This window comes from Physella acuta, unplaced genomic scaffold, assembly GCF_028476545.2.
Source record: "Physella acuta isolate Inbredline_101_S28 unplaced genomic scaffold, ASM2847654v3 ptg000527l, whole genome shotgun sequence".
NCBI classification, from domain to species: Eukaryota; Metazoa; Mollusca; class Gastropoda; family Physidae; genus Physella; species Physella acuta.
Window position 1 is genome coordinate 43742 of NW_026732046.1, and position 24510 is coordinate 68251.

At 36.2% G+C, this 24510-nt stretch overlaps 1 protein-coding gene across 3 annotated transcripts in view; it reads right to left on the minus strand.

The window, feature by feature from the left end:
* The window catches only part of LOC131945134 (uncharacterized), a 51187-nt gene extending 28843 nt beyond the window's left edge, over window positions 1-22344 (minus strand). The window contains exons 1-5 of one of the 3 annotated variants that reach the window (XM_059306142.1): window positions 22207-22261; window positions 15376-15626; window positions 14317-14380; window positions 11400-11468; window positions 9299-10580 (exon numbers count right to left, since the gene is read on the minus strand). In XM_059306142.1, the coding sequence (XP_059162125.1) occupies window positions 10246-10580; window positions 11400-11468; window positions 14317-14380; window positions 15376-15378 (471 nt within the window). In that variant the 5' untranslated portion in view covers window positions 15379-15626; window positions 22207-22261 and the 3' untranslated portion in view covers window positions 9299-10245. The other 2 variants (XM_059306140.1, XM_059306139.1) reach the window with 2 other exon arrangements.
* Between the last annotated feature and the right edge of the window lie 2166 nt (window positions 22345-24510).

The following is a 24510-nucleotide window of genomic DNA, read 5'->3' on the forward strand; positions in this document are numbered from 1 at the left end:
TATAAGGGTCTTAAATTGTAAAACATGCTACCCAGATTGGTTATTACCCATGGATTATATTAGCCGTTGTAGTGTGGGTTTTGTAGGAGTTAAGTGGTCTCACGTTTGCTACAGTAGATAACCTCTAATATATTACTGCATTTGATCAGCTTCGTCTACTTAAACTCTAAACGCAAACGGTATTACTAACAGTATTTTTATTAAGAAATTTCGGCCACATATTTATATTATCCACGAAACTGTCAATAACTGTATAAGGATCTTCAATTCCTAAGAGTTCAAGTTTTTAAACATATTTTTCCTTTTCCGCGGGCGCGATTCTTTACATACGGTGAACACGTCCAGCGCTGGTGAACACGTCCAGCGCTGGCGAACAGCTGATTGTGTTTACGTCTGATGTACACCACTGTGGCGGCGGGCGTAGGTATCACGTGATTTAGGTCACGTGTTTGCAAGGACTCTATAGGAATCAAGATCAGGCTTAGGCCCAGACAATTATGATAGAAAAGTCTGGATCTAGGACTAGACTACTAGATGTAGTAGTAATTAATTAATGAGCTGATATACTTAAGTCACTACAGTCCTAACTATTTTTTATCCGCCCTTTTCTATCTAGAGACCTATTTCATTTATAGCCTGTAGGCATATATATAAATTAGGTAATCTATCGTTTTAGGTACGTAAAATCGCCCGCGACTAGTAATGTGAAAAACAGGTGACTCCTTACATTTTAATAATTATTTCACATTTTCAGGAGGATTTATGTTTTGAAAAATACAAAAATGTTTCCTTGTTTCATTTATGTACCTGTTTTTAAACAATTGAATTAAAACTTTTCAGTAATAAATGAACACCAACGATGTTTCCAACAGATGCAACCATGCTCATTTACTATAGCAGCCATCTTGTTAAAGTTTTATTTTTATAGACTTATAGCGCAAGATTCAGGCGGAAGTCACTCTATTTTACAAATGGCTGCTGTTTATATAGAAAATCTAGTAAATCTTGCTTGCAGACAATGCTGTTTAAAGTTAATTTCTGGCCTATGTTGATATATTTAATCATTGATTTAGGTTTATTATCCATTTATCTATAATATTTGACACAAACATATCACAATATACTTCTATTACAGCCTTGACAATGAGGTAACGTTTTCGTACATTAATAGCCGCGGGCGATTTTACGTACCCAAAACGATAGATTACCATAAATTATATGTATCCAACACATTAAAGTTACAATGAGTCTAAACTGATGTTAATATTTAATTCATTTCAGGTGCACAAGCAAAACCCAAGTGGAAAAACCTGCTTGATACATTTAGAAAGGAGCATATCAAGATTAGCAACAAAAGAGTAACTGGCAGTATAGCTCCAAACAAACCATGGACATTATAATCAATTATCCTTTATGAATGATTGTTTCGCTTCCAAGCAAACGATAAGCAGCATACATATACCTTCAACTTCAATTCAGTATCGAGTGAAACCATTGTTTAAAAGATATTTTATTTTTGATGACACTGATTCAAATTGTATTCAAGTTGTGGAAGAAGCAATTGCTAAAGATCCTGACCCAGGATTAATTAATTTTGTGTTATGCCTGAATAAAACAATTAATTGAAAAATGTATGTTGTTTACTGTTTTATTATTTTTAAGAGGTCTTCAAATGCAGGCCTAAACTGTAATGGAGTATTGCCTATACCAGTAGTTAAAATAATAATTCAATGAGGCCTGTGTCTTATGAGATGTATTTCTAATGATCATGCTATTTAAACATGTTTTACAGATTTGCTTAATAAATTAAAACAATGAATAACGCTTTTTAAATGATCAAAAACCAATACCATTTTAGTTTGTAACAATCTAACATGTAACTGACATTGAGTTAGAAAATTAAGTCTAACTAGTAGGCCTAACTGGTGGAAATGGTGGAGGCCCTATGTTCTATAAGGAGCAAGGAGGACTAAGTCAAAGTTAGTCAAGTAGGCCTAACTAGTAGGAATTATTGATATTGATCAGGTGATTTGGCCAATGATTATATTATTATCTATGAATAATATCAATAAAACAAACATAACAACAAAAAAAGAAGTTTATTTCAATTAAATATCAAATTCAACATGTTCCATAATACTTCAGATGGTGTCTTCAGTCTTCAAAGGCCTTAGCGCATTGCTGCTGTTGGTAATGGTACATGCTTTTTAGTGAGGCATCTCCACATAATATCACATGTCTCATAGATAATTGTGGTGATAGGTCAATGGACAGTTCGATATTAGTAGGCCAATACAGTTGTAGTGAGGGGCCTATCTGTAAATGAAATTATTTTAATTTAGCACTAAAAGCAGGCCAGAACATAGAATCAAGACCTTATAGTTATAGATTAGATCTACTCCCCACTACTGAGGTATTGCAACCAAATGTATAGCTTAGATTTTACTTGTTTTAAATGTATAGATTACATAGAACACATAATTGTAATAATTAATGGTATTTAGAATAGGCCTTACTCAACTTACTGTAACAAAATATCTTATTTAATAAGAATTAAATGTACAAAGACACTTGCCTCAATGTCAAAGCCAAGCGTTTCTTTGGAGAAATACATTTCCGATATGATTTTTTCTTTCCTTTTCATTAAGCAAAATAATCTTAGAAGCATCATTGTTTTCTGCTAAAATATGAATCTGCATTTGTTCGTAGATTTTTTGTAATGAAAACAATGCCTGCCGGTGGTCAGACATACGTTCTGACGGGCTACAGTGTAACCGCTGGGGCGCACCCCTCTTCGGCAGATTGGACAACACCTGACGTCAGATGAAAAAATTCGGTCTGCCGACGGATAGTGTAACCGCAGCCTTACCTTTCCCTCAATGAGTTAGGTATGTGGTCAGTCACCTTTACCTTTCCCTCAATGAGTCAGGTATGTGGTCAGTCACCTTTACCTTTCCCCCAATGAGTCAGGTATGTGGTCAGTCACCTTTACCTTTCCCTCAATGAGTCAGGTATGTGGTCAGTCACCTTTACCTTTCCCCCAATGAGTCAGGTATGTGGTCAGTCACCTTTACCTTTCCCCCAATGAGTCAGGTATGTGGTCAGTCACCTTTACCTTTCCCCCAATGAGTCAGGTATGTGGTCAGTCACCTTTACCTTTCCCTCAATGAGTCAGGTATGTGGTCAGTCACCTTTACCTTTCCCCCAATGAGTCAGGTATGTGGTCAGTCACCTTTACCTTTCCCTCAATGAGTCAGGTATGTTGTCAGTTACCTTTACCTTTCCCTCTATGAGTCAGGTATGTGATCAGTCACCTTTACCTTTCCCCCAATGAGTCAGGTATGTGGTCAGTCACCTTTACCTTTCCCTCAATGAGTCAGGTATGTGGTCAGTCAACTTTACCTTTCCCTCAATCAGTCAGGTATGTGGTCAGTCACCTTTACCTTTCCCTCAATGAGTCAGGTATGTGGTCAGTCACCTTTACCTTTCCCCCAATGAGTCAGGTATGTGGTCAGTCACCTTTACCTTTCCTTCAATGAGTCAGGTATGTGGTCAGTCACCTTTACCTTTTCCTCAATGAGTCAGGTATGTGGCCAGTCACCTTTACCTTTCCCTCAATGAGTCAGGTATGTGGCCAGTCACCATTACCTTTGCCTCAATGAGTCAGGTATGTGGTCAGTCACCTTTACCTTTCCCCCAATGAGTCAGGTATGTGGTCAGTCACCTTTACCTTTCCTTCAATGAGTCAGGTATGTGGTCAGCAGAGGCGTATCCAGGTTTTCGTTGTAGGGGGAGCGAAAAGAGCAAAAAAGGCGCTGAATTTTTAACTCGTTCTATATACGTGTATTATATATATATATATATATATATATATATATATATATATATATATATATATATATATATATATATATATACATATATAAAATTACTAGCTGTATGTCATTACTTCGCTATGATGTAAAATAAATTGAAAGTAGCACTCTGACGAAATAAGAAAAAACACACAATGTAGGCCGACAAAACAAAAATTGTATCAATCTAAACAAAAGATGTATATATATATATATATAGATATATATATACACACACACTACAACCAAAAACAATTAACGTAACACAATCTGTTTTGTAACTCTTGTAAAAACAATTTCTTACATTATTATTCCTGGGAAATTATTTAAGACGAGAAAAATGGCCCGTTGAGGAAGGATACAACGGGCGCTAGGCTGATAGTGCTGTCTCTTTTCTCTAAACTAAACCCCCCCCCCCCACCCCCAGCCCCCCCACCCCCACCCCATCCCCCAAAAAACATGTCTACCGTCCCATTCAACGAAATATAATTATATACTTTTTCCAGTGTCCGCCCCCTCCCCGAAAATTCTACCCCCGCCCCCGAAAATTTCAAGTACCCCCACCCCTCTCCGGGGAGGAAAAAGTCTGAAAGAAACACTGGTGTCGCGCTTAGCCACTACCCGAAGAATTGCATTAAAGAAATTGCAAGAAAACCACTTTTTAGATTAGACACATTAATTAGGCGGTAATTTTATTATAGAGTATCGATGAGGAAATTTCTTTTGAGTTGGGGAGGGGGGGGGGGGGGCTCAGACGTTCTTACGCGGGGATGGGGCTTCGCCCCTACTCGAAGAATTGTATGAAAGAAACTCTTCACGCAAACCACTTAGATTAGACAAAATTGCCTTTGTATTCAATGTTTACTCGAGAATCAATGACGTCATATTACTGTGTGCACTCTCCGACTTAAGATACTGTGCTAAATGTGGCGACGTCATACTTCGTTTTTCGAATTACTATGCAGGTTTTTAATTTGCTTGTGTTTTCTCTAGAGCGTTCTTGTCAGACAGAGCGTTCTTGTCACATACACAGACAGCGAAACTATTATTATTTAAGATAAGTGAAATAGGGGAAATAATCACTCTCTTAATATAAATATGTATATATCTACACATTTAATTATAAATGTCAAAACAAATAAATAATTACTTTAGAATATAATGAAATTGCTTAACACTATTCGTGTTTACGAAATGTTTTTGTCTATAATCAGAATTTAATATATCATCATCATAAATGCTAAAGTATCACAGCATAATGAAAGTTTTTAAAATCAGAGTTGGTATAAAACCACGCTTTTGGTAATAATAGAAAAAAATTCGGAATAACAGCCTACATTTAACTACATTACGGTCTTTTTGTTAAGATCATATAATTTTTAATTAACAACTGCTTCTTTGTGTTCTTTAAAGATCATCTTTTAACATAGTAATAGGTATGGGTTAGATCACTGTATTGATCACATACCTTTTTACTGGTAATTGCAAAAACAATAATCACAGAGTTTTACGTTTAAAAAGCTAATTTTCTGGGGGCATGGTTCTTTGGTACTTCATTACGCGTTTTTCTACATGTACTTAACAGATCAGTTCGGAGTGGGTTGGGGGGGGGTCAACTTCATTCACCACTGTCTGTTCACTTTAGGTCAATTATCCAACCCAGTGTATACCTAGGTGTGACATTAATGTCGCTCTACACAATTGTGGTGGTGAGGTGTGTGTGTGGGGGGGGGGGGGGGGGGGGAGATAACCAACTCATAGTGAACATAGCGTCAGTTTTAGATGACTGTTCTAAACATACATATATATTACACAAATATATATTACACAAATATATATTACACAATTAGATTTAAATAAGTAGCAGTGGTATTATGACAATATTTTTTCCCCAGAGGAGTGCATGGGGAGGGAGGTTGTAACTGTTTCATATAATTTGTAATCGTAATCACTATCGCCGAAACTGTAAGAATACTACTAAGTCATCGTGATGACGTTGTTGAACTGGTCAAAATTTCCCCACCGCTACGCAGTTTGCCCATAAGAAAATTTAAATAGAGGTGTCACATCAGTTGTATTTGTTTCTGTATTGTAATTTTTTTTTAAATTAATCACACGATTCAAACTGTATATATAAAGTAATTATGTGTGAAGTTTTATGTATAACATTTTCTAATTCAATTATTCGAAAGCAAATACATTATACAGTTGTCTTAAACTTAACACCCCTCTTGCCAAGTAGTACAACCCGTAGAGGTTTTTAAACATTGCAATGCATTGTAATCGTTATTTTTAGAATGGCAAACTGATGCAGCTCTTAATACGTGTTGTAATCGTAGACACTACTAGACTAGTACAATAATGCTTAATTGCTGCATGAAAAGAAATCTTGTTATTTACATAGATGTGCCGACCGAAAATATGTTTTTAACAAATATCATTGTTTAAAACTTTGAGTTTAAAGTTTCCAAAAAGGCGCCATTTTGCTGAAAATGGCCAGAGGGGGAGCGACCGCTCCCCCTGCTCCCCCCCCCCCCCCTGCGTACGCTACTGGGTATATTTTCGACTTCTTTGAGAACAAAAGAAATAAAAAATAAACTGATCGTTATTAAATTGAAATCTTGAATTTTATTGTTTAAAATACACACATACTAAAACGTAGAGAATAAGATAAATAAAAAAAAAACTCTACCAAAATAAGATTTGAATTGCAATGAAAATAACAAAACAACTGAAATTTGCTTATTTCATAAATGCATTGATCACACCATTTTCTTGAATTCCTTGAATATGTTATCACCCTTTTATCCTTTACGAATTCTTGAGTTAGTAATGTTGTGAATATTTTATCATCCTTTTATCCTTTAGGAATTCTTGAGTTAGTAATGTTGCCGGAAGCTGTCGATGTTTTCAGTTTTATTTTTTTTAGAAAATGTTCAAATGACAAATTGAATATTATATAAACCTGACGCTTGTTACAAATGTCTAACAAATAATTTAGAAATCTGGTCCAGTCAATAAATTGTTCAGGCCTCTCCCCGTACGATCAGAGCAGAGTTCACTTATTTGTAATTACTGTAAACAACTGTTTACAAATATTAATTGAGAAACTGAAAAACACACTGAATATATAATACAAATAAATACAGCTGTCTTTAACATATAGAGAAAAAAAACGACCAAACAGAAGTTTAATATTAAAACCAATTCATGTAATTAAGTTGTGAAATTACAATTATAAAAACCGTCCCCAAGGACTAATTAAATGCAATTAATAAAATGCGAGATAAGTGCGTATGTTTTAAATGAATTTTAATTTTATTGATTATTTCCCTTTGACCGTTGAATTTTTAAAAATCTGAACATGCATTAGTTTATTCTGTGACTAAAACATTAATTTTCTTTGCATAATTTACTTTCTAGAACTTTTTTAAAATTTTGCTTATTTAAAAAGTGTCGTATCTATTAAACCTATTTACGGTACTAAAATATAATTTCTTTGCTAAATTAAAGGTTAGCATTTGTTTTTTTTTTTGTTGTTTTTTTTTTTGTAAAAATCTAAGCATTTAATTATCCTAATTGGATGTGATGTGGGGTGAAGATGCTTTGATGAAATATGATAATTAAAAGTTTCGGCATCCAGTTCTTTCTGTAAGTTTTCAATACATCATGTCTGTTAGAGAGATTTGCTGAAGGGTTTCTTTCAAGCACCTCACCTGCAAGCCCCGCCCCAAAACTACATAGAAAAAATATTCAACCAGTGTTCGCCCCGCAAATTTAAGTCTGGCGCCATCCTCAAAGTATTAAGTGTCACCCCCCCCCTCCTCCCCCGCAGTAAAATATCTAAGAGGCATACTGCTTAGTCGTGACAGTGACTCATTTACAATTATGAAAATCCTTGGCTTTTTGTGACAAACTGTAGCTAGAATGTAATTGTAATCTTGGACTAGTAAACATGCCATTTTGCAATTTATAAGATAGTGGTAACAATATCACACATTAAGTATAAACTTGACTGGACATTAAGTCTCAGCTTCAAACTTGACTGCCGAAATTAAATATCAGCAACAAACTTGACTGCCGACATTAAGTCTCAGCTTCAAACTTGACTGCCGACATTAAGCCTCAGCTACAAACTTGACTGCCGACATTAAGTCTCAGCTATAAACTTGACTGCCGACATTAAGTCTCAGTTACAAACTTGACTGCCGACATGAAATCTCAGCTACAAACTTGACTGCCGACATTAAGTCTCAGCTACAAACTTGACTGCCGACATTCAGTCTCAGCTACAAACATGACTGCCGACATTAAGTCTCAGCTACAAACTTGACTGCCGACATTAAGTCTCAGCTACAAACTTGACTGCCGACATTAAGTCTCAGTTACAAACTTGACTGCCGACATTAAGTCTCATTTACAAACTTGACTGCCGACATTAAGTCTTTGACAGCCGACATTAAGTCTCAGCTACAAACTTGACTGCCGACATTAAGTCTCAGCTACAAACTTCACTGCCGACATTAAGTCTCAGTTACAAACTTGACTGCCGACATTAAGTCTCATTTACAAACTTGACTGCCGACATTAAGTCTTGGACAGCCGACATTAAGTCTCAGCTACAAACTTGACTGCCGACATTAAGCCTCAGTTACAAACTTGACTGCCGACATTAAGTACAAACTTGACTGCTGACATTAAGTCTCAGCTACAAACTTGACTGCCGACATTAAGTCTCAGCTACAAACTTGACTGCCGACATTAAGTCTCAGCTACAAACTTGACTGCCGACATTAAGTCTCAGCTACAAACTTGACTGCCGACATTCAGTCTCAGCTACAAACTTGACTGCCGACATTCAGTCTCAGCTACAAACATGACTGCCGACATTAAGTCTCAGCTACAAACTTGACTGCCGACATTAAGTCTCAGCTACAAACTTGACTGCCGACATTAAGTCTCAGTTACAAACTTGACTGCCGACATTAAGTCTCATTTACAAACTTGACTGCCGACATTAAGTCTTTGACAGCCGACATTAAGTCTCAGCTACAAACTTGACTGCCGACATTAAGTCTCAGCTACAAACTTCACTGCCGACAATAAGTCTCAGTTACCAACTTGACTGCCGACATTAAGTCTCAGTTACCAACTTGACTGCCGACATTAAGTCTCATTTACAAACTTCACTGCCGACATTAAGTACAAACTTGACTGCTGACATTAAGTCTCAGCTACAAACTTGACTGCCGACATTAAGTCTCAGCTACAAACTTGACTGCCGACATTAAGTCTCAGCTACAAACTTGACTGCCGACATTAAGTCTCAGCTACAAACTTGACTGCCGACATTTCTCTTCACTACCATCGTGTTTTGTTTATCATCAGCACAAAACAAAAAGATTATCAACAATAACAAAATGAATGAAAGAAACTTCGAAATCTTTTGAAACTTTATTGACATCTATACAAACAGTTTGTAAACAAATACAAACAGTTTGTAAACAAATACAAACAGTTTTGTAAACAAATACAAACATGAATTAAAGTATAAATAAAGACAATGATGGCGATGACAAATCTAATGTGGGGGTTTAAACAAAACAAAGATACAAGTGTAGCCTATAAATATTTCATTTCTCAACAATAAACATTTGTTTATAATTTTGTTTATGTGTCTAACAACTCTAAACAAATGACGTGAAGGAGCCGCCATTTTGTTTGTTTACATTAGACAAGGCGAGAGAACCAGCAGTTACATTCGACAAGGGGAGAGAACCAACAGTTACATTAGACAAGGGGAGAGAACCAACAGTTACAGATGGATCAGCACAAACCCTCCCCACTATAATTTCCTTCAGAGTTTGATCCACTGTGGGGACGTGACCGCCACCCGTCATATCCCAGAATGTAGACACACGCTCCACTGGAGCCAGGACATGTACATGTTGTGTACGTGTACTTGTACCAAACTTTCCTCTTATGTTTGTGTGTCCATGGTCCTACAGAGACCTGTTTAGGGCAGCCATGAGGATGTGACACTATAACGGTCAACTTGTCCACACCAACAAATCTGTATTTGTCCCATACTTCCCTACATAGACCATCAAAGTGCCGACACATCTTGTCCAGTTCATCAACCAACTCTAAGTCACATGACACACATGTAAACTGACACCAGTCTCTCCCAATGTCTGCATACCCCACCTCCCAGCCATCAAGACTGACCACTGGACTTTTATTGTCATCAAAACCTACAACACACATGGTCTGTCTCGCCTCACTCTCATCAAACACCACGTGTCTGGCTGTCCTCACACGAACCTCCCCCCACACTTTGCTGGGTGTGTCCGAGTGTTGACACTTACCACATGGACAAGTGCCCTTGTTGTCACTCTGTGTACTTGACCACACCACACACCCTCCCCGTCCCTGTCCTCAACACGTCACTTCCTCTGTTGTTATAAAATGGATACTGACCACTGAAGCTTGCAACAGTCTTCGGTCTCTCTAGACTGGTGTACTTGACCTTTATCAGGACCGTTAGGGCAGACAAAGCTTTGATTAGCTCCAACATGATGACGTCATGGTAACGTGAGGGGAGATGATCCAAGTTAAAATCATTAACAGGTATAAAGTTGACATGACCTGGATTCTTCTTACAGCTGGTATAGTGCTTGTGTAAGTCAGCTTCACCTCCATAGCAGATCTCGGCTTCATGATGTCCTGGAGAGGTACAAGGGGAGGGAATTTACATTTTAAAAAAAATGATATTTTAAATTTTTACATTGAGCATAAGAAAACAAGGGAAATAGCTAAAATAAATAATTGAAATTTCAAATCTGCACTAAAACAGAGCAGATAAAGCAGAGTTTACGTGTTTCTATGATTTATAATGTGATTAACTGCAAAATAATTGTTTAAACATTATTAATTATCTAATAGCCATATAGCTAGTCCAGTAGTGACAATGGAAATTATTGAGTTATTTCTTCATTACAGAAAATACTAGAAGGTCAAATACATCCAATCTTTATACAAGTCAGACTAAAACCAGTCAGGTTTTTATGATCATATTAATTTTAATAACATCGTGAAAGATTTTAAAAATATCTTATAGGTCTCTTAAATTACTTCGAAAATATTCTTAACTGTTCATTAACATTCAGAGTTAGTTGGACCTTAGGATGACCTACAGCCTCTACCAGTTTTTCAGATGTAATAAAAACTTTGACCTTGAAGTCTTGAATCATGTGGTCAATCTATCTGTATACATTTACCTTCCCACATTTGTACATTTTTTATACAATCTGTATACATTTACCTTCCAACATTTGTACATTTTTTTTATACAATCTGTATACATTTACCTTCCTACATTTGTACATTTTTTTAATACAATCTGTATACATTTACCTTCCCACATTTGTAAATTTTTATACAATCTGTATACATTTACCTTCCTACATTTGTACATTTTTTTATACAATCTGTATGCATTTACCTTCCCACACTTGTATATTTTTCATACAATCAGATACTCACCTGGTATGAAACATCCTTTAGTATTTTTTTCTTTTAACTTTTTTGTCTGACAATGGCTTTGTGTTACATCTGAAAAAAATATTTAAATTATCATAATCATAAATTTAAGCTTTCAATAAATTATTTTTGTATTTGCAAAGCAATTCGATGGTCTCGGTCGCAAACCGTCTAACTCAAAAAAAATTTGATTTTCTTTTTTTTACATAAATCAAAAGCCAATATGATTCCCCATAATGCCTGAAGATATTAGAGAAATCTGTAGAATGATTATTGAGATATAATCATTTGAACAAACCGCCTATTATTTCTAGCGCTAAAAATCTCGGCGCAAAACGAATATCGCTATATTTGTCAGTACCCTTTTGATCGGGAACGCAATTACACAATTTTACAGCACAGCAGTCACGGTACTTATAGGTAAGGATATTTGATTAATTATGTTCAACTATTCTATTACATTTTATCATTTTAAAGAATAATAAACAAATAGTATTTGTTTAATATAGCCTATTTCCAGATTGTCAATAACCAAATTGATTTGTTTACAATTTTTTAGGCTAACACAATGCTTTGAAACTAGACCTTCATTCTAGAATCAAAATATCAATCAAAACAATATAATTCGAATTATATTTCCACAAGAATGTGCAATAAATTAATAATTGTTAATTCACTACTAGCTTTAGATTGAGGGTTAAGATACGTGTTAAGAAATGTTTATATGGTAGGTTACAAAATGTTTGGCGTACATGTTCAACGACATGGTTAGTTGTCTTTAGTAAATGCTTTTATGATTAATTTTTCAACAGACAAGCCTATCTCAACACACCAGCCTCTCTCAACATACCAGCCTCTCTTAACAGACCAGCATCTCTTAACACACCAGTCTTACCACATAACAGACCAGCCTCTCTCGACAGACCAGCTTCTCTTAACATACCAGACTCTCTTAACAGATCAGCCTCTCTCAACAGACCAGCCTCTCTTAACAGATCAGCCTCTCTTAACAGACCAGCCTCTCTCAACAGATCAGCCTCTCTCAACAGACCAGCCTCTCTTAACAGACCAGCCTCTCGACATACCAGCCTTTCTCAACAGACCAGCCTCTCTCAACAGACCAGCCTCTCTCAACATATCAGCCTCTCTCAACAGATTAGCCTCTCTCAACAGACCAGTCTCTCTCAACAGACCAGCCTCTCTTAACAGATCAGCCTCTCTCAACAGACCAGCCTCTCGACATACCAGCCTCTCTTAACGGACCAGCCTCTCGACATACCAACCTCTCTCAACAGACCAGCCTCTCTTAACAGATCAGCCTCTCTCTACAGACCAGCCTCTCGACATACCAGCCTCTCTCTACAGACCAGCCTCTTGACATACCGGCCTCTCTCAACAGACCAGCCTCTCTCAACAGATTAGCCTCTTCTCTCAAAAGACTAGCCTCTCTCAACATATCAGTCTCTCTCAACAGACCAGCCTCTCTCAACAGACTAGCCTCTCTCAACAGACCAGCCTATCTCAACATATCAGCCTCTCTCAACAGACCAGCCTCTCAACATATCAGTCTCTCTCAACAGACCAGTCTTACCATACAAGACACCAGCATCTCTCAACAGACCAGTCGTAACATTAAGGCACCAGTAACTCACAAGAGACCAGTCTCTCTCAGCAGACCAGTCGTAATATACAAAAGACCAATCTCTCTCAACTGACCAATCTTACCCTCCAAGATACCAGCCTCTCTCAACAGACCATTCTTACCATACAAGAGACCAGCCTCTCTCAAAAGATTAGTCTTATCCTACAATAGACAAGCCTCTCTCAACACACCAGTCCTACAACACAAGACACCAGCCTTTCTCAACAGACCAGTCGTAACATACAATAGACCAGCCTCACACTACAGACATTAGACACCAACCTCTCTCAAAAAGACCAGCCTTACCATACAAGAGACCAGCCGATCTCAAAAGACCAATCAGACCTATCAAGAATTCAAAGCGACAGATATTCATGCACTGCAGTACAAGCCTGATGCTACTGTCTACTTCAAAGTGAATTAGCAGATAGCTGGCAATTTCTAAGCTAGGGTCGTAAGATTATGATCTCATCTGTAGCCCCTGTCAAGTTGTACAAGAGCAGAAAAAAAAGATAAAAGCTGTCATATTTGAGCACCTAAAAGCAAGTCATAAACACACCGTTTTATGATGATTTCCCTGATTTTAAAAATATGTTGCCATTTTAATTTTTCTTTATGTGACGTTTATTCAAAGAATAAATTTTAAAAATAAACACATTTTTATGTGTTACATTTTTGTAAAATAAGTAAACATTAAGTCATTATTAATGTGATTAATGTGTTATGTCTCATTCATAATATATCTGACAATAAGGTTAATGTTTTTACTATTATCATTCTATAAACCCAGCACCCACCAGATTTAGTAAAATAAACTGTGAGAATAGAAAGATGTAATAAATAAAGCATAACCTTCAACAGTTAACAAGTCTAGTGCTAAATACAGACATAATGAATACAGTCGAAAGCGATAAACAGCTAAGTCTGCGCGCGCACAGATAGACGGTTTGCACCGAGAATTTTAGACTGAGCAAACCGTCTATCTTTTTAAACCTGCTATAATTTTGTAAATATTAATTAAACTCATTTTAAAACGCTACAGTATAGTCGGTAGGGAGTTTCTTCGGAGAAATCTTTTTAAAAAATTAGTATTAGAGCGATCGAGTAGGAAATAATCAGTTTTTTGTCTCTCCTGTAAAATTTACATTTTCGGAGTTAGACGGTTTGCGACCGAGACCATTGAATTGCATATTTATAAATGTTTACTTCAATGCTATGCAAACAAGATGTAAATAAATCTACACAAAAAAATCTTCTGTAATGAAATTATTATTTTACCGTCATCTTCCGACTGATGTTTGCTTTTCTTTCCACCTGTATTTCCCATCGCTGTCAAATTCACCTGAAAAAAAAGTATTAAACTCACATTACCCAAGTTTACTCTCAAACTCACTGCAAACATTCAAATCTACCCTGTACAGATGGGGTCTTGTGAACATTCAAATCTACCCTGCACAGATGGGGTCTTGTGAACATTCAAATCTACCCTGTACAGATGGGGTCTTGTGAACATTCAAATCTACCCTGTACAGATGGGGTATTGTGAACATTCAAATCTACCCTGTACAGATGGGGTCTTGCGAACATTCAAATCTACCCTGTACAGATGGGGTCTTGCGAACATTCAAATCTACCCTGTACAGATGGGTCTTGCGAACATTCAAATCTACCCTGTACAGATGGGGTCTTGTGAACATTCAAATCTACCCTGTACAGATGGGGTCTTGTGAACATTCAAATCTACCCTGCACAGATGGGGTCTTGTGAACATTCAAATCTACCCTGTACAGATGGGGTCTTGTGAACATTCAAATCTACCCTGTACAGATGGGGTATTGTGAACATTCAAATCTACCCTGTACAGATGGGGTCTTGCGAACATTCAAATCTACCCTGTACAGATGGGGTCTTGCGAACATTCAAATCTACCCTGTACAGATGGGTCTTGCGAACATTCAAATCTACCCTGTACAGATGGGGTCTTGTGAACATTCAAATCTACCCTGTACAGATGGGGTCTTGTGAACATTCAAATCTACCCTGTACAGATGGGTCTTGTGAACATTCAAATCTACCCTGTACAGATGAGTTCCTGATTCTAAATTGGGGAAGTGATGACAGCTAGGTGCAATGCAGACAAACACAATATCTTCATAGAAGACAATTGGTGAAGTCTACTTCACCTTCTCAACTGATGTCTTTTATGTTTACCTGTGTTTACACTTTTAAAAAAATGAAAATCCATACCTACAATACCCAGATAAAATATTCTTTCTGCCTGTGTCAGTATGGCTAAAAACACACACAGAAGTATGAGATAAATATCAGAAAACTGACCATTAGGTGTAGCTGTGTAGATCTAATCCAACGTTTTTCCAATGTGATGTCTGATGTTGGCTGAACTTGTGATGTCTGATGTTGGCTGAGCTTGTGATGTTTGATGTTGGTTCAGCATGTGATGTCTGATGTTGGCTGAGCTTATGATGTCTGATGTTGGCTGAGCTTGTGATGTCTGATGTTGGCTGAGCTTGTGATGTCTGATGTTGGCTGAATATTTAAGACCTCTTCATCTGCATTCTATGTCTGATCTGGAGATGAAAATGTTCCTGTTATTTTAGAGCCAGGGAATATTGGACAGACATACATGAATAAAACATACAAATTTTTACCAACAATTTTTTTATTAATAAAAAACTTATCAAACGGCCTATGAAATAAAAACAATAATTGAAAGTGATTACTGCAGGCAAAACATTTTAGGCTAAACATATTTATTGAATCTGAAATTAAAAAATAAGTTGTCAGCAAGTTTTATAGTTTTTTACTGTAGGCCGAGGATTTTGTCTAAAAAAAAAACTTATAGATATTTGATTATTTGTTATGTCTAGATTCTAGATCTATGTACTCCACTACTTTTTAAAAAATATTTTTTTTTAATGATAGAATGTGTGTTAAATTGTTTTCTTTATTGGGAAATATGTCTATACGGTCTGCGTAAAACTTGTTTTGTATTGACTGTGTTTAGCAGTTTATGGATAGATCTAGATCTAGTTAACAAAAAAACTAAATTAGAGAACTAGATCTAGCTAGAACTGTGTAAAGTATTAATCAAAAATAAATTCTAGACTATTCTACAGTACTCTAGTTTTATTAATGTTAGAGTCTAGATCTATACTATAAGTATAATGACTATTATGGGCTTATGATATAGGCCTAAATACATTTTGATAATCTTTAGTATTCCATAGTCTTTAGATCTGAATCTTACTAGTCTAGATCTATAGAATATGAATATATATATATATATATAGGCCTAGGCTTATTTTATTTAAATATCTTCTAAGAACTAAGCCCTAGGGCTCAGGCTGCTAAAAGCCCTTAAAAGGTAAAGTTAGTGACTTATTATTAGATTATTTAATATTTAGACTAGTCTCTAGACTTTGAATACTCTCGTTACAGTCTAGTACTCTAGCTAATAGATCTAGACTAGTACTTTACTACACAAGACTAGATTTTGTTAGACTGTTACAGTAAAAACTGAGTAAAAGTTACTAATATAAATATTACTAACTAAGACGTCTAAGAGTCAGAGTCCCTAGATCTATATCTACTAGATCTAGATCTAAAACCTAACCAAAAGGCTAAGACTAAGAGTAGGTAGCCTAGAGCAAGACAGCTTAGACACTACAGAGTGAGAAAATTGTACAGTAACAACACAATGTACAAAAAATAAAACATTCTATTCTAAACATTGTTTTAATCTAGATTCTAGATCTAGACTCTAGTTCTAGTACTTAGATCTAGAATCTAGGGGTGTGGGGAAATTGCGAGACGCGAAAAGCGAAATGGCGAGGCGGGAAAATGCGAGAAGGGCGCGAAAACGGTCTGTCACGTGACTTTTTTGTCTCGCATTTTCCCACAACCCGATACTTACGCTGGGTGGTGAAGAAATGCGAAGATTTCTGCGAAAAATTTACCGCACCCGATTTTTAGTGGTATTTGGTCCAGACTTCAAAGACGTTTCGTTTACATTGTTAAAACTTCCGATTTTTCCGTCGCTAGACATACTGATGATTTGTCAACTCCCCCATCTTTTGTGTCGACTTAGATTATCACCTTGTTCGAAACCGACGGAAATACCGCCGACGATAGATCAACTTCTGTCTTTTGTGTAGAACGCCGAGGCCGCCTGATTCACCGTCTTTGAAGATCGCCGTGCCCTGATCCGCTGCCGCCGCAAACATATTTTCTATTGTTGCATAGAAATTTTGTATTATAGCCGCCGCGCCGCCTACGATTTTTTCTAGCTTTTTTTTACCATATAAATCTAAGCTCAAGGGAATGCCTACATCATTTGGATTCAACTATTCTGGAGGTAAGAACTACTTACTGTGTGTTTTCTCTTCCAATGTTCCTTTACACTAATTTATATTAGATTTTATATCACGGTTGTGACTTTTCCGAATTTTCCCATAAATGTTATATTATTATTTATTAATTAATTGTATATATATATATATATATATATATATATATATATATATATATATATATATATATATAAAATTTATTATTTATTATTTCCATAAATAAGTCAGAAAAAATAATCTCAAATTAAGTATGCGATTACTGCCCTATGTGAAGGTGAGGACTAGATTAACCCTCCCTTATGTGTTGCTTATTCCTAAGCTTTTATGAACTCTCAATGTCCCAGTTTTTTTTTCTCTTACTTACTGTTTGGGGGAAAAAGTGACGTCACCGATATTATCAGTTGCTCGTGCTATATCTTAAGCTATGGGCCTACTTCAAATATTTTTTAAAACCAAGTTGAACTTATCTGAATTTTTTGGTTTTGGTGGTGGTGGTGTTTGGGGGTCTTCCAGAAATGACGTCACACTCGTAAGGGGGGGGGGTGAGGGGGGTCTGTAATTTTATGACGATGTGTGATGAGGGGGAGGAGGGGGGTTAGATTTTTTGAAGTCACACTATAAAAAAGCGTTTTATAAAACTGTTTTAATACATTGTAATAGGAATTGAGTAAAATACTCTATTTTGACCGAAATTAGACAAGATTGTGGGAAAATATCGATGTTTTAAAAAACTCAACTGCAATTTTGAGAGGGGTTGTCGGCTGAGGTGTCATTTTAGTGGGGGGGGAGGGGGTCTGGTTTTTTGTGATGATGTGTGACGGAGGTGGGGGGGGGGGGGTAAAAATCGTCAAAAAGCGTGACATCATTTATAGATGACCCCTTTTAGCTATTAAATGGTATTTTTGCTATAAATTAACATCAGTAACTTAGTTTATCTTTTTCCTCAGAAAAATGGAAGAGTTATTTAACTCATTACCTGTTGAATTTTTGGTAAGACATAGACCCCCAAGTGGAACCAGCTATATTTATACGTGGACAGAAGATAAAAACAAAGGTGAGTAATCTATGTATTCAATTCCAGACAACATTCATTCATGACGTCCAGAATAGAACCCTCACTATCCCATTTCACACACCCGTGTATCAAATTAACTTACCTATTTGTCGTATCTAACTTATAAATTTCTTGTAATTGTCAGATGACTGGAGAGCCGATGGTTACAGATGGAGACAAGGTGGCTCGTGTACTCGAAGCACAATAACCAAAAAGTATTTCAAGATATACACCGGTCCAGGTCAATGGAGCAAAGGCTTCACTAGAATAGCCCATTTTCACCCTGACCATCCAAAAGCTGTTCTGATACAGTACTTGGGCGACGAAACAGTGGCTAGGGACTTTGCACATGGCAAGGGATGCCTTGTATAATTTGCATGAAATTGCCTTGGATACCAATTTTGTACGCCACATCACGTCCCACCCAGACCTAACTCTTGTAATGTGGATGGATGAGACCATTCAAGTATTTCGGGACACTTTAAAGAAAACAAATTGCGTCCAACAGTTGTCATATGACACGACATTCTGCCTAGGGGACTTTTACGTCTCCGTGCTTTTGTTTCGTGAAACGGAATTCACGAGTGAACCAGTTATACCACTTGCCTTCATGATTCATGAAAGGAAAACAACAAATACCTCTAAGCAAGTCATTATAGTCACAGACCAGGAAAAGTCTATAATTGATGCAATCCAGGGCAGTTTTCCAAATCTGCAGCGTTTTATGTGTTGGAACCATGTACTGCAGGACTGCAAGCGATGGCTTAGGTCCCATGGGGTACAGTCATCTGATGAAATGGCATATTATATTGACACTGTAAAATCCCTTCTGCAGGCAACAAGTGAAGAAGAATACAAGGATAACTTCATATCTCTTATTTCCAGATGGAGCTTACCTTTTACAGAGTATTTCAGCAAAAATGTTCACCCATCAATGAACAAACTGGGTTCTTGGGTCTTAGCAGATTACGGCCTTTCCGAAATATCAGCGAACCAAAGTGAATCGTTCAATGCAGTTCTTAAAAGAATGAATAACTGGAAGGAAGCGCCCGTTGACGCAATGGTCCTGAGCCTCTTCAGGCTTGGACAGTTCTACGTCACAGAAACGTATAGAGGAAATTGGGTGCTTAAGGATGATCTTGTTCACCTGTATAGGGAGGAGCATACAGTCATTCCACCTGCAGTTAACCCCGAAGAGATAGTGGAAAGAATTCGAGAGAATTTACAAGAAGCAGTTTTAGTTACTGCACCCTTAGGGAAGGACTGTTTGCCTGTTTGTTCAACTGTTGCCGAAAGGGCACAATTCGTGATTGACAATGAACTGATAAGTTTAAATAATAAACTTGGTACATTCACTATTAAAGGGTCAACAGACCCCAGGGTGGTCACCCTGTTTCCAAGGGAAACATGCTCCTGTCCGGCCGTTGGTAATTGCTATCACATCGTGGCGGCCAGACAGGCAGTTGGATTATCAACAGTCAGCAACAAGAAATCAATAAATCTAACACAACTAAGAAAAGCTGCAAAGAAGCGCCAGGATAAAACTTCAGGGCGTAAACGTCCACGCCCCGCTGACGTTGATCCGGCTGGTGACCACAATGATCAAGAAATTGCAAAAATTACCGAAATGATAAAAAATACAAATTATAAAAAACGGAAAACAGATGTTGAGCGTGCGGATGATGATGATGAGAACATGGGTGCCAGTGTTGTTTGTGGGATGAACGAGGAGAATGTGAAATGTTGTGAATGTGGATTGGAAGAAGTAGCAAAAGATAAATGTATAAATGGGAGTCTAATGAACTGGGTTGGGTGTACTATGTGTGAAAGATGGTGTCACGAGGTGTGTTTGAGGACTGTTTCAGAAGATTTTGTATGTAAATTTTGTTTGTAATTAAAATTACATAATAAAAAAATAAATTGCACTTTTTAGAATTGATTATATTTTTACACAAAAATCCATAAATACATGTTGCAGAATATCTCTCCTGCTGACAAGATTATACCAATTCACAATGACACAGCTCACGTTTGTATAAACATGAGCGGACTAGATTTTTAAAATTAATGCCGACTGAGACGGGATTTTCCTCTCGCTAACGAGAGCGGGCGATGACAGTAGCACAGCAACGATGTTAGGAATTTTAAATAGATAGATCTAGATATAGATCTATCTATCTTCTTAGTATCTATCTATAATAATAAACATAATTTAAATAAATAGGCCTAACGATAATAATAAAATCTAGATAAAAAATAACAACATACAACACTCGTGTTAAAGGGTATGGCTAAATGCTTGTTTATTTTAAAACAAAACAAAAAATAATTTAAATAAATAAGATGAAAAAAGCATGAAATTTTTTTTTTCGCAAATAGTGTCTCGCTATTTCCCCTTAATTCCGCAGGTATGTCTCGCATTACGTTCTCGCATTTTCCCGCCTCGCCATTTCGCTTTTCGCGTCTCGCAATTTCCCCACACCCAGAATCTAGTACTAGATCTAGAATCTAGATTTAGATCTAGCAGCGCTAGAGTAGATCTAGATCTAGAATCTAGATCTAGAGTATTCTAGAGTCTAGCTAGAGTCTAGATCTAGAATAGATCTATCTAGATAGATAAATCAAATCTAGATCTAGATTCTAGATCTAAATAAAGAAAGTTGAGTTTGAAGAAGCAACAATGTCGTCTGCTAGTACAACTGCAATAGATCTAGAATCTAGAAGTAATGTATATGGCGGATAGAGTATAAGAAATCGCATCGATATTTGATTACACTCCATAGTTTGGTAACATTACTAATACCTAGTAAAATGTAAAGGAGTAGGCCCTTTTTATTATTGAAACGAACAATAAAAGGGATTATAAATTACATTAAATGAACACTTGCTAACTCTAATTTGATATTTAAATTAAACAAACTAAAAATGTATGAAATATTATTGAACATGATATCGATACTGCCCACACATTGATTAAAATTGACATCCAGATTTTTAAAGCTATAAACGTAAACTAAATCCATTTATTTTAGTTAACGAACGAAGTTTAGTGTGCAACATATTTCCTCTTTCAATTAAAATAAAGAAATGAAATACTTGTTATACATTTACTGTTTATTGTGTTAAACAATTAGCTGCATAGCTGCGATTTTCATTCAAAACAAAAATCGAGAAAGTTCGCTTTTATTTTAGGGCTTACGTTATTGACCGTCCTTCCACCACGACGAGTACAAATTAATGTAGATATCAGCTTATTGTATTATTGTTGTATAATTAAATAATCTTTTGTGTAGAGGCCTACGGGCCCTTTTTTTTTTTAAATCATAAAAATTGTGCTTAGGCCGACATTTTACAAATTTGGTCTAGTCTAGGTAGATCTATACTGCCAGACTCCTCCCAAATCATTCAACTGGCTACAAAAGCACAAGACTCAGGTTGATAAAGTAAATTATGAGTTTTATCAGAAAGGTGTGTGGTATTCCATTTCACGTTTAAAAAACATTTTTTAAACATTTTTACGTCAACGGGTGCTTAATAAAAAAAAACAAATATTAAATATTCTATACCTAGATACTAGATCTAGATCTAGATCTACTCAACATACCTAAATATTTAAATAAATTTAATTAATCTAGTATTGGAAATTAAGAAGATATTTTTGTAGGTCTACGCGAATTCTTAAAAATAATGATTGTATTCATTTTAGACTTTACAAATATTTATGTAAAGTAAATAACTATTTACCGATTTATTATATTTTGTGTTAGTTCATTTTAAAAAGATTTTAATGGTCGTAAAATGGCTTACCTTGCTGAGAAGTTGAATGCTGGGATGTTGTGTTTTCCCATGCGTAGGTGTTAAAAATAGTATTCCTAGAAATCTATTTTTAAAATAGATTATTTCCGAAAGTATGTAATCGACATCACAGCATAAATAATAGATTTTATCGCAAACTTCGTGTTTTAATAAACTTTACGTGTTGTTTCTTCATTTCAATGTATAACTGAGAACTAAGAATTTTAACCATTACACCAGTGGCTAAACTAGAAAAAAAGGGCCACCCAAAAAAATGTGATATATATATATAATATATATATATATATATATATATATATATATATATATATATATATATATATATATATATATATATATATATATATATATATATATATATATATATATATATATATATATATATTACATCAACATAAATTACATCAACATGTCATGTGTGTAAGTGCATTAGTCTGATTTGAATATCCGTTTCATTTTATCTCTGCCATAAGACCTCTAATTTTCAAGTCGGTTAAAAAAAATATAAAACATGAAAACTATGTATAAGTAACGGTGTCTCGTGTTATGTTTATTATTTTTTATTTTTTTTGTATTTATATTTTTCATTTTAAATGAATTTCTTTTTTATATAATGTTATTCTTTAGTAAGTACTTTTTAAAATATAATAATCTTTTTTATATAATGTTATTCTTTAGTAAGTACTTTTTAAAATATAATAATCTTTTGTTTCTTCCAGACTTTTTTCTCCAGTCCGGGGTGCACTTGAAATTTTCGGGGGGGGGGGGGGCGGACAACAATTTCCGGGGGGACGGACACTGTCAAAATTATATATTTTCTATATAAATTCCATTTCGTTCTCCCCCCTCCCCCAAAGAGATGCTTGGAAGAAACTCTGATAATAATTAAGATAAGTAATTGCTTTTTAATTTGTTTAGGACAAATCTAATAGAAGGAGCTTATGAGTACCCCTATTTGACTATTTAAAAAAGGGAAATAACGGAGGTGATTTGAATGTTTGCCTGCCTTTCACACTACAGCTATGTGTATACTTTTTTACGCAACAACATCACTACTGTGGTAGATCTGTTTGTTAGTTACAAGGTGCCAGTGGCAAAACTATTAAAATAAAGCCCATCCCACCCACCCCCTCCCCCGGCGGAGGTCTCTAATGTAGCGAGACTGATGATTCAAGTAGTACACCTATCCACCTCTGCAGGACACCAAATGAAGGGTGCAGTACTACATAAAAGACAGACACACGGTGTTCACGTGTACAGCTGTATGTGCCCAGCTCACAGTCACACGGTGTTCACGTGTACAGCTGTATGTGCCCTGTATGTGCCCTGTATGTGCCCAGCTCACGCGGAAGAAAACCAGATTTAAGGGACATCCATAAATGACGTCATGCTTTTTTGATGACACCCAAAAGACTATACACATCATTTATTAATTGATTAATTGATTATAAATCTCCAATTAATTCTTTGTTATCTACCACTAGCCATTCCGCACCCACTAGGGGGGGGGGGGGGTCATGAGCTTGGTCCGACCGATTAGTGGCACTTTTCCGAAACCATGTGAAGGCCGCAGCTTAAAGTCATCATATCTGGTTAGGGTCGCGATCAGACCTCACCCCCCCCCCTACGCTATAATGTAAGGAATTTGGGAGTCCGACATGCCAGGCTCTTCGGAAAGGATCTAAAAGGCACAACGCCGATGTGCTTCTATCAATCAGTACCGAAGTTGGGATGGTCGCAACTACTTTTCCTAAAGCCAAAAATTAGTAAACGTACACAAAACCGAAATTATTATTATATTCTTGACGATTATTTGTAGAATACTGGATAATACATAATAGTAGTTCTACCAATACAAAAAACGAACATTTTACATTGTAAAATCACAACGGATTGTGGGCCCCTTTCCAACGCTATTAAGAAGCAAAAGTCGTCTTAATATCTAACTGCAATATGACAGTTCTACTTCAACACTGCCATATGACACTTCCACTTCAACACTGACGTGACATATGACAGTCCCACTTCAACACTGACATATGACAGTTCCACTTCAACAATGACATATGACAGTTCCACTTCAACATTGACGTGACATACGACAGTTCCACTTCAACACTGACGTGACATATGACAGTTCCACTTCAACACTGACGTGACATACGATAGTTCCACTTCAACACTGACGTGACATATGACAGTTCCACTTCAACACTGACGTGACATACGACA